The sequence below is a fragment of the Euphorbia lathyris genome, chromosome 4 (assembly GCF_963576675.1).
Source record: "Euphorbia lathyris chromosome 4, ddEupLath1.1, whole genome shotgun sequence".
NCBI classification, from domain to species: Eukaryota; Viridiplantae; Streptophyta; class Magnoliopsida; order Malpighiales; family Euphorbiaceae; genus Euphorbia; species Euphorbia lathyris.
Genome location: NC_088913.1, coordinates 66,983,140 through 66,996,274, shown reverse-complemented (window position 1 = coordinate 66,996,274; position 13,135 = coordinate 66,983,140). Strand labels below are relative to the sequence as shown.

Genomic DNA, 13,135 nt, shown 5'->3' with positions numbered 1-13,135 from the left:
ACTGAAACCGCTGATTGGAAAGTTTGGTGGAGAGAGGTTTGGGAAGAGTTTTGGGATGAAAACGCTAATTTAGAAAAAGCTCTTAAAAAGAGCTTTTTCAATTAGAGTTTTGGAATATTAAAATTAATGGACTTCTTTAACCCTAATAGATAGACTCCCTCTTTTCCTGCGCCAAAATTAATGCCCTTATTCGTCTTTTTGCACAAACCGCTATTATCAATCAGCTAACAGCTATTCAAATCAGCTAACAGCTAATGTAATCAGCTAACAGCTAATTTCCAAACAGGTCAAAATAATATTCTATTATATTTAATGCTTATATGAGCGCTCTCGAAACCGAAAAATCATAGGTCAAATTTGCCCGAAAAAAATCGTCTGTCCCCTTTAGTCTGTCCCCTCCCCTGTACCCCATAGGTATTTTGACACGTGCTAATAGAGTCCTAATCAGCTTTTAAGACACTTAACGATGTTAACTATTAATTAACTCTTAAAACTAAAACCCTGGTTAACTTCTTCTTATTTCTTTAGCTTCGACCTGCGTCTTTCTCCAAACAAATCTCGTTCTCTCCTGCGATTTTTTGCCAATTTCTTTTTCCTGTCCATTTCTTTTTGATATTATTGATGGTACTCTAGAAGATTAAATGATGTGCAAGAGGGATTTTAAAGCAATTGTAATAGCAGAACCATCTTCACAGGGATCGAAAGAGATACAGGTAAATGGTTCTAATAGTAATTCAGATATGTTTATTGTGGGAATTGCCTGAGCTCTTAAAATATGTTCATACTTGTTCCAATCAATTATGATTTTGCTTGAGTGGCTTCCAATTTCTTGAACTAAGATTTAGGCTTTTACTATTGTAATTTTGAGTTAACTCGTCATCTTGCTTAGCTTAATTTTGTTTCACCCAATTCATTCACTGGATTAATTCATAGATAGTACTGCAATTCTGATGAACTTAGTTGATGTGCTCCTTATTTTATTGTAAAAAATTGAAGCAATTGTTATCATAATGGAGATTTGTGTCTTGTATTTTTTTTATCTTGTGTCTTGGAATGATGATTTGCATGGCCTATGGACATTGTTAAAATTTATGGAGCTAAAGATTATATTATGGAGCTGCCTCTGACACACAATTTGATGCAGGGTAAAACCTGAGATCTTGAAGAACGTTGGCAAAACAATCACTACTCTTCCAGATAGTTTTAAGCCTCATAGAGTTGTAAAGAAGGTTTATGACAGGGCAGTAGCAGAAGCTCTTGGGTTTGCTACCATGTTATTGAGTGGTCATGATGTTGAAAGGGGTACTTTTAGTCACCGGAATTCGATCATTCGTGATCAAGAAACCGGGGAACAATATTGCCCTCTCGACCATGCTATTATGAACCAAAATGAGGAGATGTTTACTGTCAGTTGATGCACGTTGGAACTGACAAAAAAATTGATGCACATTGCTCGGCCTTAAGTGAAGTTGCTATAAATTCTTTCAGGATTTAATTATGTTCATGAAGTCTCTGCTCCCATAACATTGCTATGACTTTTGTTGCAAATATTGTAAGCAAATATGAGTGGGTTACTTATTGTGTTAATAGTATGTGATATGTATTGAATCAATAATATATTGGAAGAGAACAAATTTCAATTTCAGGAAGCTATCCTATACTGTTATGGGTTGGAAATAAGAAAAGAGAGCATATCTTGTTTATTCCATTCAAAATCTTGCAACAATCAGATGTAAGATTGGTTGGATTGTTATGAAAAATAGTTTGAGTGAAAGATACATCCTGGTATGTTATTCGTTGCTTTCTTGCAACTCAATGGTGTTGGAATTATCTGACCTTCTCCTTTTGGAATTATTGAAACCATATTAATATTAATGGATGCCAAAACAACTAGAATGCTTGTTGCTGATGAACCCATTTTTCAATAACAATATGCATACAACTTTTCTTTCAGTTTTGATGCTGAATTAGTGGTAAATCCTTAGTTTGAATTATGATGCATACAACTTTTCTTTCAATTTTGGTACTCAACAGGTTATATATAAGTGGTAAATCCTTAGTTTGAATTATGTATTTAAAGGGATAAGGTGCAATTTTGACAGGAGCAATTTTACCTCAACGTCTAAAATTGTGCAATTTTATCTCTAACGTTTAAAATTGTGCAATTTTACCCCTAACGTCTAAAATTATGCAATTTTATCCCTAACGTCTAAAATTGTGCAATTTTACCCCTAACGTCTAAAATTATGCAATTTTACCCCTAACGTCTAAAATGGTGCACTTTTATTCCTAACGTCTAAAATTGTGCAATTTTACCTCTAACGTCTAAAATGATGCAATCACATTAGTGCATACCACAACACGGTTCCACTTCAACATGTATCAATAAGAAATTTAAATCTCATTAAAAAAGACACAAAAATTCCAATAAAGGATTAAGTTATTAAAACTTTGGCCAGCAAGAGATGAAAGCTCAAGCACTCCTATTCCTAAACCTCACATCAGTAACAATTAGACAAATGATTAAGTTATTAAAACTTTGGCCAGCAAAAGATGAAAGCTCAAGCACTCCTACTCCTAAACCTCACATCAGTAACAATTAGACATCATGGAGACAAAAATTTCAAGACTTTTGTATCTTTTCCTTATTTTCCTCCGCAATTCATCTGAGTTATGTTCATCAATTCATGTTCCTTAGTAGAAACTGTATCTGCACTCACAAAAGTTTATTTTCATTAGGTTTTATCGAATCAATACTTTATAACATCATAGTTATTTAAGTTTAGTAATTATATGAACTATACATACTTATAGGTGGAACTATGTTCCGGTTTCAGGTAAAAGATTGTTGATAAGCCATCATAGAACCTTGTTGATAAAATACACCAGCATTGGAGCCTCCTAAAATCTATACAATATTGTATAAGAAATAAAAACATATAAAAAATAAATAATAAGTATTAATCAATACCATGAAATTATCAAATAACAAATACTTGAAAGAACCTGAACATGTTGATATGGTGATACGAACTACATGTTTGGGTGCAAAATAGGTGATGTAAATTGCATCCGTGGATGAAAAACAACAGGATTAAATTGCGAGTGTAAAGGTAAATTATGTGGCATTTGAATTCCATTCTGCACAGTATATTGAGGCATCTGTTGAAATAAGAAGCAAAACAAATATAATTGAGCAAGTAAATTATGAAAAAGAGAAAAAAAACATAAAATTAAATAAATACAAAAGCTTCATTCATAAATTAGCGATAAAAGAAAAATGGTGTACCTGTTCATTCATTTGATTTTGTGAAGGAGACATTCTTGGTGAAGTATCTACATCTTTCTTAGATCTTTTGCTCCTAGTAAGTTTCTCCAAAGCATTCTTTGGTCTCATAGAATCCTCCTTACGGACAATCTTTTCTTTAATCTTGATTCCTTTCACTATATGATCACCAAACTCGTCAGTAACAACCTCATGGGAGGTATTATTGATCACTGAGATGTCTTCAGGAGGCTTTTTACGAGTCCTTAAACATGTCTTTACATCGGCTAAGGTCTTGTGAAGAGCATATAAAGCAATTTCATAAGTGTCATCAGATTCGGCAGCAATTGTTGCCAATTCTGTATGTAATCGGGCCAGGTCTCTATATCATCTTGCTATTTTACCCTTATGATCATTATCATCATTTGCATTTGGATTAGACACTTTCGGTACTTGATCTCTAACATCTTTTCTCCATCTCTTTGAAATGTACTGGCTAGGAATAGTCTTCACATCATTAGTTGAAAGAACCTTTAGAGCATGTGGACACAGAATTCCAGCAAATTCAAATTTTTTGCAACTGCATGTGATAGTACTGTCATCTAGATCAAATGACAATATGATGAAAACATTTTCCATGATCAATCACTTCATAAATACGCATAGTTCCAATTTCGCTAAATAACTTAGAGGTGCAATCATGACCTTTACAAAACTCAGTTTGGAACCATTTAAATACTGCAGGTGTGTATACCTTTACTGCATCCTTTAATATCTGACAAGGGAATGATAATGCAGGGGTAGTATGAATTGCTTTAAAATCAGCCGCTAGTTCTTTATAACGGCGATCATCAACTAATCGCTGAAAGTGACGAAAAAATCGCAGCAAATCATACTTGTAGCTTACATACTTCTTGATAGAATTATTCATGCTTTCGCTACATTGCGTAGTAGTAATATCTGCACTAAATGTTTCACGCCCGTAGACTAAAGCCCATTTCTCCTTCATAGAAAATAATCGGCTCAACCATGCGTTGTCTTCGAGTTTGTATTTTTCAAGCATCTTTTGCCAAGCTGTTTTGAATTCTTCAACATCTTCATAATCATATATAAGACTGCTCAAATCTTTAGCAAAATCCTTAAACTTCTCAAAAACACATTTAAGATGCTTAGCAGCATTTTGATATATGTGCCAAATGCATAACCGGTGATGTGAATCCGGCCATTGAGTTGCTAAAGCTTTAGCCATTGCAGGATCTTGGTCGGTGAATATGCTTTTTGGTTTCTTCCCTGACATTGTATTCACAAAAGTGTCAAACAACCACATAAAAGTTTCAGCAGTCTCGTCATATAACAATGCAGCTCCAAAAATAAGTGTTTGCTTGTGATTATTGACACCAACAAACATTGCAAATGGTCTTCCTTCTTTGTTTTTCCTATAAGTGGTGTCAAAACATACTACATCACCAAAGTAATCATAATCTACCTTCATCTTTGCATCAGCCCAGAAAATATTAGTTATCAAATCATCTGAATCAACTTGTATAGCATAGGTGAAACTAGGATCAGCTGATTGCATTTTTTGCAGATACTCTAATACACCGCCGGTGTCCCCTAATTTCATCCCCCTTGTTCTCTTTGAACGTAAATAGTTCCTATAATCTTCTGCAATAAATCCAAGATACTCACGCCCACCAGCCTGTCTACTCAAAAGCTCAATCGTTTCTTTAGGATCTATTCCTGAATCATCAGCCATGTCGGCTATAACATTTTGTGCTAGAGATATATTCCTATGAGACCGAAACCGATGTGTCTTACTAGGAGTTGAAGTCAAATGAGTATGATTACTAACAAAGTCTGAAACAACATACTTTTTAGACAAGGAATCATACTTAATCTTCATTCTTGCTCCACAACCAAATCTTGTCTTTGCACGATGAAATTTCACATGCACATTTCTCTTATCTTTTCCACCTTTACCTTCAGCTGAGCAAACAAATAATCTGTCTGTCACAAAGCCAGTAGATGATGTATGTGCTTTACTTAGCCTAGTGCCGAAACCGAACTTATATGCATATCGATTATAAAAATCATGTGCATTTTTTACCGTTTCAAACTCCATGCCAACAACAGGGATCAATTCTTTATGCATTCTTGAATGAATAGAATTAGCATCTTTCATTCTGCTGCTTGTATTTGATTCTTCTTCATTACATTCATAATTTGGCTCGCTAGATCTTATATCGTCATTAATATCTGTAGCTTCAACTTCCTTCAAGAAAGATATGATCAAAGTGTTAGATACTCAAAAGTACAAATCTTTTTTTTGTATCAAAATTTAAATAATATAGCATTTAATGGAGATCATGTATACCAACTGTACAATTAAAACAATAACATTTAATGGAATTACATGAAACACAGGCAATTTAATCAGTTTCTCAATAAGCTGTATACAGGATTAATAATTTAAAACTATCTGGTAAAAAAAAGTTTTAAATCAATTTGAAAAAACCTTAAGTAAAAAAAATACAATTCACTATGTATCTATGGCTCCATTGTATAGCAATAAGATGAACAATCAGAAATAATTAAATATTTTGATGCAGAAACACATGTAATGAAAGGATATGTCAATACAAGGTAATATACACAGCAAAAATAGTTCAAAATATGAATACCAAAAAGATATGCAGAATTTAATTCACTAAATGCCAACAAGTCTCTTTCCCTTGCTTAAGACATGGACACAAATACACAATAATAATACAATGCAAAACTATCTCTGCTCAGTGCATAAAAATAATCCAAAAAGTTAGTTTAGGTTGCTTCATATTACTCTATTTAGATTCCATTAAGATTTCGTAAATATTCATTCTATAACTTCATCACAGCAAAAGAATGAACATGGTTTCTCGTGAAACTCATGATATTTTTTATGCATTGAATTTATAGTATTTCAACTTGAGATATCCAAACTTTAATCAATTATAATGTAAAATATACTGATGTCGTATCTCTATCGATTCTGATTCACTGCTTGAGTTTAGTGACAAGTAATTTTCACCTTCCATAAATTCTAGGCTCTCTGTAATAACGGGGAAATTTGATCGAAAGAGAAACCGCGATGAGTGGTAAAAGAAAACGATCAGCAAAGAAACCACAATAATCGGAATAGAAAGTTTGATCGAAAGAGAACGACAATGATCCGAAGAGAATCACAATGTCGAAAAAAGAAAGTCTACAGTTGATGCTTGATTGAAGAAAAAAAATAAAAATCAACGAGAAAGAGGAAGCGTTGTTGGAAGAAGTCGATATTTTAACCAGAGGAAGAGATAGAAGCTGATAAATTAACTAGAGTTTTAATTCAAGTAGTTAACGAGCGTTAATAGGGTTTAAATTTAAAGAGTTACAGGAGGGTTGGGACAGACGATTTTTTTTCCAAATTTGCCCAATGTTCATTTAATTTGTAATTAATTAGTACATGGCGGGAAAAGGAGAGAAGCCAATTGAACAAAAGCCAAACATGGACATTAAATGAATGGATTCGACCTTTTAACTTCTGCACATCATATATAGCAAGCATTTATAATCTGTTGCACTGAATTCTGGTGCCATGGCTAGACAAGGATACCAAGAAGCGATCGGAATAGATCTCGGTACAACCTACTCATCCGTCGGCGTTTGGCAACATAACAGAGTAGAAATCATTCCCAACGATCAGGGTAACAGGACCACTCCGTCTTGTGTTGCTTTCACTGATACTATGCATTTCATAGGCGATGCTGCTAAGATTCAGGGCGCTTTGAATCCTACCAACACCATTTCTTGTATGTTCTTCACATATTTCACCAGTAGCTATATATTGTTTGTTTAAATGCTTCTAAATAGGAATGGTTTTTTTTGTTTAACATCTTTGTTTCTGATTATATATTGAACATGACTGTTAATCTGAACGCGTTAATCAAATTTCATTTTGTTATTTGCTTAATTGATTAAGTATTGGGACACAGATGCAAAACGATTAATTGGTAGGAGATTCTCAGATCCTACCGTACAAAGTGATTTAAAGCTTTGGCCATTTAGGGTAATTGCTGGTGATGATGACAAGCCCATTATTGTGGTTTCATATAAGGGTGAGGAGAAACAGTTTGCTGCTGAGGAAATTTCATCTATGGTCCTTATTAAGATGCCTGAAATTGCTGAGACCTATCTAGGATCACCAGTTAAAAATGCAGTAGTCGCCGTCCCTGCTTATTTCAATGATTCTCAGCGCCAGGCAACTAAGGATGCTGGTGGTGTTATTGCGGGCCTTAATGTTATGCGTATTATCAATGAGCCTACAGCCGCAGCCATTGCTTATGGTCTTGACAAGAAGGGAGGCAGTTTTGGGGAGAAGAATGTGTTGATGTTCGATTTAGGTGGTGGTACTTTTGATGTCTCACTGCTTACAATTACAGAGGGTATATTTCAAGTGAAGTCTACAGCTGGTGATACCCATCTTGGAGGTGAGGATTTTGACAACAGAATGGTGAACCACTTCATTGAAGAGTTTAAGAGGAAGCATCAAAAGGATGTCTCTGGAAATCCTAGAGCTCTTTGGAAATTGAGGAGAGCTTGTGAGAAGGTTAAGAGGACTCTCTCATTCAATGCTCAGACAATTATTGAGATTGATTCTTTCTTTGAGGGTATTGATTTCTTCACAAACATTACCCGTGCAAGATTCGAGGAGTTGAACATGGATCTTTTCAGAAAATGTATGGAGCCTGTTGAGAAGTGTTTGAGAGATGCTAAAATGGACAAGAGCAGTGTAGATGATGTTGTTGTTGTTGGTGGTTCTACCAGAATTCCAAAAGTACAGCAATTGCTGCAAGACTTCTTCAATGGGAAGGAACTATGCAAGAGTATAAACCGGGATGAAGCTGTTGCATATGGTGCAGCTGTTCAGGCTGCCATGTTGAGTGGTGAAGGAAATGAGAACGTGAAGGATGTTCTGCTCTTGGATGTTACCCCTCTGTCACTTGGACTTGAAACTGCTGGAGGTGTTATGGATGTTCTGATACCAAGGAACACTATAATTCCTACAAAGAAAGAGCAGGTGTTCTCCACTTACTTCAATGACCAGCCGGCTCCCTTGATACAGGTATATGAGGGCGAGAGAACAAGAACAAGAGACAACAATTTACTCGGAAAATTCGAGCTTTCCGGCATCCCCCCAGCTCCAACTCCAAGGAGTGTCCGTGAACTCATTGTGTGCTTTGACATAGATGTCAATGGTATCTTAACAGTTTCTGCTGAGATGAAGATAATTAATAAAAGGAAGATAACAATCACTAAGCACAAGGGAAGATTGTCCAAGGAAGAGATTGAGAAAAGGGTAGAGGAGGCTGAGAAATACAAGGCGGAAGATGAGGAACATAAAAAGGAAATTGATGCTAAAAATGCATTGGAGAGCTATGCCTATAAAATGAGGAATAATGTGAGAGATGAGAATATGAGCTCCGACAGAAAGAAGATTAAGGTTGCGAAGATGAACGATGATCAATATGGTGGCCTGATGGATGAAGATGTTTCCAGGACTGGTGATGAATTTTTCTCTACTGCTAAACAATTTTATGATAATTATGGTTGTTAGAACTTTAGTATCTAATAAAGGTAAGGATGTTTACATTATTATCTAGTACTAGTAGTTAATTCATTTAACTTTAGTTCCTGATCTGATTGAAGAATTACAAAAGTCAATGTAATTACAGCTATCATACGTCTCATCAACCGTGGCGGATCCAGGAATCGACGTTCGGAGGGCTGATTTTAATCCGATTATTGGGAGTAATTTTCCGAAGTCCAGTCTATTGGAGGTGTAAATTTTTTTTAAGCTTTTAACACACTTAAACTATATAGTTTTGGTATGTTAGCTAAAAATTGTAACATTTTCAATTTTTTTTATTATGTTTAGCTATAAACTTTTTATAATTTTTATAAAATTTAATTTAGAAATTAAGTTGAATTGAATCTCAAAATAAAAAATTGATTTGTTTTATAGAAAAAAGATAATAAATTCTTAAAAAAATATATAATAAAATAAATTCATATAAAAACAAAAAATGAGTTTGGTGTGTTTTGAAGCAATGACCTGTCACCTTAAAACAAAGCTCTTAACCAACTCAACTACTTTAAACTTTTGAGATAATACTACATAGGTTAAATATATACTAATATTTGGGGGGCTACACGAGACAAAAATAACGACACTCAAGGGCGGAGCCGATGGCCGTGGGGGCTTGGGTCCCACAGACTCAGGGCTGGATCCGCCCCTGCTCATCAATATCTCAGTTAACAAAGTAATGAGGGTTTGGTTTTCCTGTTGTTTATTACTGTTTGGTGTTGTTTGGTGTTATTGCTTGAGAAAACGCTAATTTTGATACATAAAAGTAAAAAACTAGTTATCTATTCAAATACTTAAAACTCACAGCATGAGAACTGAGTAAACAAACAACACCTAAACTACATCCGAACAATTAAAAGTAGCCATTTACTCTACAATAATTGAACAATCTATTTCATATTTCAGCATTCAATTTTATCTTATGAGACAATGATACCGTTGTTTATGTAATATTGTATAATTACTTGTTCTCATTTTTACATTAATACATCAACATAAGTGAGATATCTACTATTAATTAATATTATTATATTATAGTTAAAATAATGAGATCAGCAACAGAGACTGAATATCAAATACTTTTTTGAAAATGGCCAGTTGGCATTTAACAGAAAAATAATATAGTTTAATGCAACTAGTCAAATATCAGCAGCTCTAGGTGAAGACTTCAAAGACTTTAAAAAGAGCAGTACATCTAAATTTGGTAAATTACTATTCACACTCATGGAGCTAGAAATTCCTTCATTTCCAGTCCTTTTAAGCTTCTTCCTTTTCATATTCATGGTATCAAAGATATGGAACAAACATTATTCCACCTCTTCCAATCTTCCTCCTCCTCCTCCAGGGCCATGGAAGTTACCTCTTTTAGGAAATATTCATCATCTTCTTGGCCATCCACCCCTTCACCGTCTCCGAGATTTAGCCAAAACTTATGGACCTGTAATGAGCATTCAGCTTGGAGAACTTTCTGCTGTGGTCATTTCTTCACCAGATACAGCCAAACAAGTACTCAAAACTCAAGATCCCATCTTTGCCGACAGACCTATCAGCCTTGCCACTAAAATACTGAATTACAACGGTAACGATCTTGTGTTTGGATCATACGGAGATCAATGGAGACAATTGAAGAAAATTTGCATTCTTGAATTGCTAAATGCTAAACGTGTCCAATCATTTAAATCAGTAAGGGAAGAAGAGGTTTCCAATTTCATCAGCTCTCTATATTCGAAATCAGGGTCTCCTGTCAATCTTACTCATATGCTTTTTGCTGTATCTAATTCTATAATGGCGAGAATCTCCGTTGGTAAAAACTGCGAGAATCAGCAACATCTTATGCGAGTCCTCGATGGTATTTTCGAGGCATCAGGTGGTTTTAGTGTTGCAGATGTGTTTCCTTCATTGAAACTTGTTCATTTAATCAGTGGAATCAAGCGGAAACTCCAGAGATTGCACCAAGAAATGGATGAGATTCTTGAAGACATCATTAATGAGCACAGGAATAGAAGGATTGTGCAGAAAAGTGAGGCAGATAATCTTCTAGATGTTCTTTTACATCTTCAAGAAAATGGAAATCTTCAAGTCCCTTTGTCCAATGACAACATCAAAGGAACAATTCTTGTAATAATAATTAGCAGTTTACACAAACACGCTAAGAAAATCTATTGTTCCCGTTGCAGTGTCCATTTCGATGTCTCTCTCACAAAAAGTACAAAAAGTAGTACTTTCTGTGGGAGGGATATCGAAAGGGGACAACAGATTTTCTTCCCACAAACACTGTCTTAATCATCTTATTAATTAAGTTTCAATTTGAACATAATTAGTAATGTATGTTGCAGGATATGTTTGCAGCTGGGACGGATACGACATCGAAAACAGCAGAATGGGCAATCTCAGAATTGGTACAGAATCCAGAAGTGATGAAAAAAGCACAAGAAGAAGTAAGACGAGTCTTTGAAGAAAAGGGAAATGTTGAGGAAGCTGGACTTGAGGAATTAAAGTTCCTCAAGTGTGTTATTAAAGAGACTCTGAGATTACATCCTGCATTGCCTTTAAGTGCAAGAGAGTGCAGGGAAATGTCAATTGTGAATGGATATACAATTTATCCAAAGACAAAGGTCTTAATCAACATATGGGCAATTGGAAGAGATGAGAAAAGTTGGAAAGAAGCAGAGAAATTTGATCCAGAAAGATTTGTTGATAGTTCAATTGATTATAAAGGTAGTAATCCAGAATTGGTACCATTTGGAGCAGGGAAAAGGATGTGTCCTGGGATTCTTTTAGGTACAAGTAATCTTCAATTGTTTCTTGCAAATTTACTTTATCATTTTGATTGGAAAATCCATGGTGACCATTTTGACATGACTGAAGCATATGCTGGTTCACTTAAGAGAAAATTTGATCTCAATTTGATTCCTATTCCATTCCATTCCGATTGAGTAAATCTTCATCATAAAGTGTACTAATTGTTGGAATCAAGATAAGCTTATTTGATTCTATTTTGTAATCTTCAATTGTAACTGCTATATATAGCTGCATTTCAACTTTAATAAGACTCGATTGAGGATTCTATCCGTTCTCTTTCCTTCTCTAAATTCTTTTATGGTATTGCATCTTATGGTTAAGAGACCTATGCTTTTTGAATGGTAGAACTCACCTATCTTGGAGCTTTGCAAAAGGATTGTGAAATAGAGAAACCGGAGAACGCAGAATAAAATTCTTCTATAGATTCACCAATATCAAATTCATTGAGAAATGGATCGCGATAAGTGTTGGGAATTTTTCTTGATTGCGACAATTTAACGGAAGTGATAATTTTATTGAATTTATGAGGTTTACAAGAGGGTGTTCTCTAGAAACTTTCTAGAGTTACAATGAGATAAAAAACAAAAATAGTAGCACTCGGGTGTTTCCCAAAAATACCCAAAATAATTATCTTTACTATTTTTATCTCTTCCCAAAATAATTAGACTACCCTCTGAATAAACTCTCAAAATTCACAAGGTACAATTGTGCATCCTCTCACTACATTTTTCTTCCACCCTAACTCCCTTCCTCTTATTATTCTCCCCACACCTTTTTATGAGAATTGGCATTGGCTTTTATAACCCAAGATGAAGATTTCATGTAATTAATTGTGCCAGTTTTGCTGGCACAATTAATTTTGCCATTGACCACCGAAATTCGATGGTCAACATTTCACATTCACTTGATTTTTTTTTTAATACAAATTACAAAAATCAATCATTCAATAATACAAATTACAAAAAATAGCCCCTTACTAATTGAGACTTCATAATAATACTTATTTTATTTAATTGTTTTAAATTAACAGTTAATATTCTCAACAATCTTCCCCTTAACTATTAATTTAAAATTTCCAATTTTTTTTTTCAATATATTTATGATGTATATTCCCATCATCACCTTGTGAACGGAGCACTTCTCTCTGCAAACAACTTCTCGAAGCACTTCTTACCGAATTCATTTGTTGATGCACTTCTCACCAACCTTCAACTGTTGGAGCACTTCTCTCCAAATCGATTTGTTGATGCACTTCTCATCAACCTTCAACTATTGGAGCACTTCTCTCCAAATTAAGCAAATTCTTCATCAACATGATTTGCCACATTGACACTTTCTTTTCTCTTGTTCATGCAATTCCATTGCACGCGCCCAAACTTCTTACACGAAACATTTGGGCTTCC

General features: G+C 34.6%; 2 protein-coding genes and 1 long non-coding RNA gene across 3 annotated transcripts; all 3 read left to right on the top strand.

Moving 5' to 3' along the window:
• The first annotated feature begins 500 nt into the window (after positions 1-500).
• LOC136226489 (uncharacterized) lies at positions 501-1,653 on the top strand. The gene is made up of 2 exons (XR_010687744.1): positions 501-713; positions 1,145-1,653. It is a non-coding gene; the product is annotated as an uncharacterized lncRNA (long non-coding RNA).
• Positions 1,654-6,801: 5,148 nt separating this feature from the next.
• Positions 6,802-8,900, top strand: LOC136226488 (heat shock 70 kDa protein 4-like). Its single transcript, XM_066014990.1, has 2 exons — positions 6,802-7,095; positions 7,279-8,900. The coding sequence occupies exons 1-2, from the start codon at positions 6,882-6,884 to the stop codon at positions 8,898-8,900; spliced, it is 1,836 nt and encodes a 611-aa protein (XP_065871062.1). The 5' UTR covers positions 6,802-6,881.
• Positions 8,901-10,111: 1,211 nt separating this feature from the next.
• LOC136227950 (cytochrome P450 726A27-like) lies at positions 10,112-12,012 on the top strand. The gene is made up of 2 exons (XM_066016756.1): positions 10,112-11,048; positions 11,267-12,012. The coding sequence occupies exons 1-2, from the start codon at positions 10,155-10,157 to the stop codon at positions 11,864-11,866; spliced, it is 1,494 nt and encodes a 497-aa protein (XP_065872828.1). The 5' UTR covers positions 10,112-10,154; the 3' UTR covers positions 11,867-12,012.
• Positions 12,013-13,135: the final 1,123 nt, after the last annotated feature.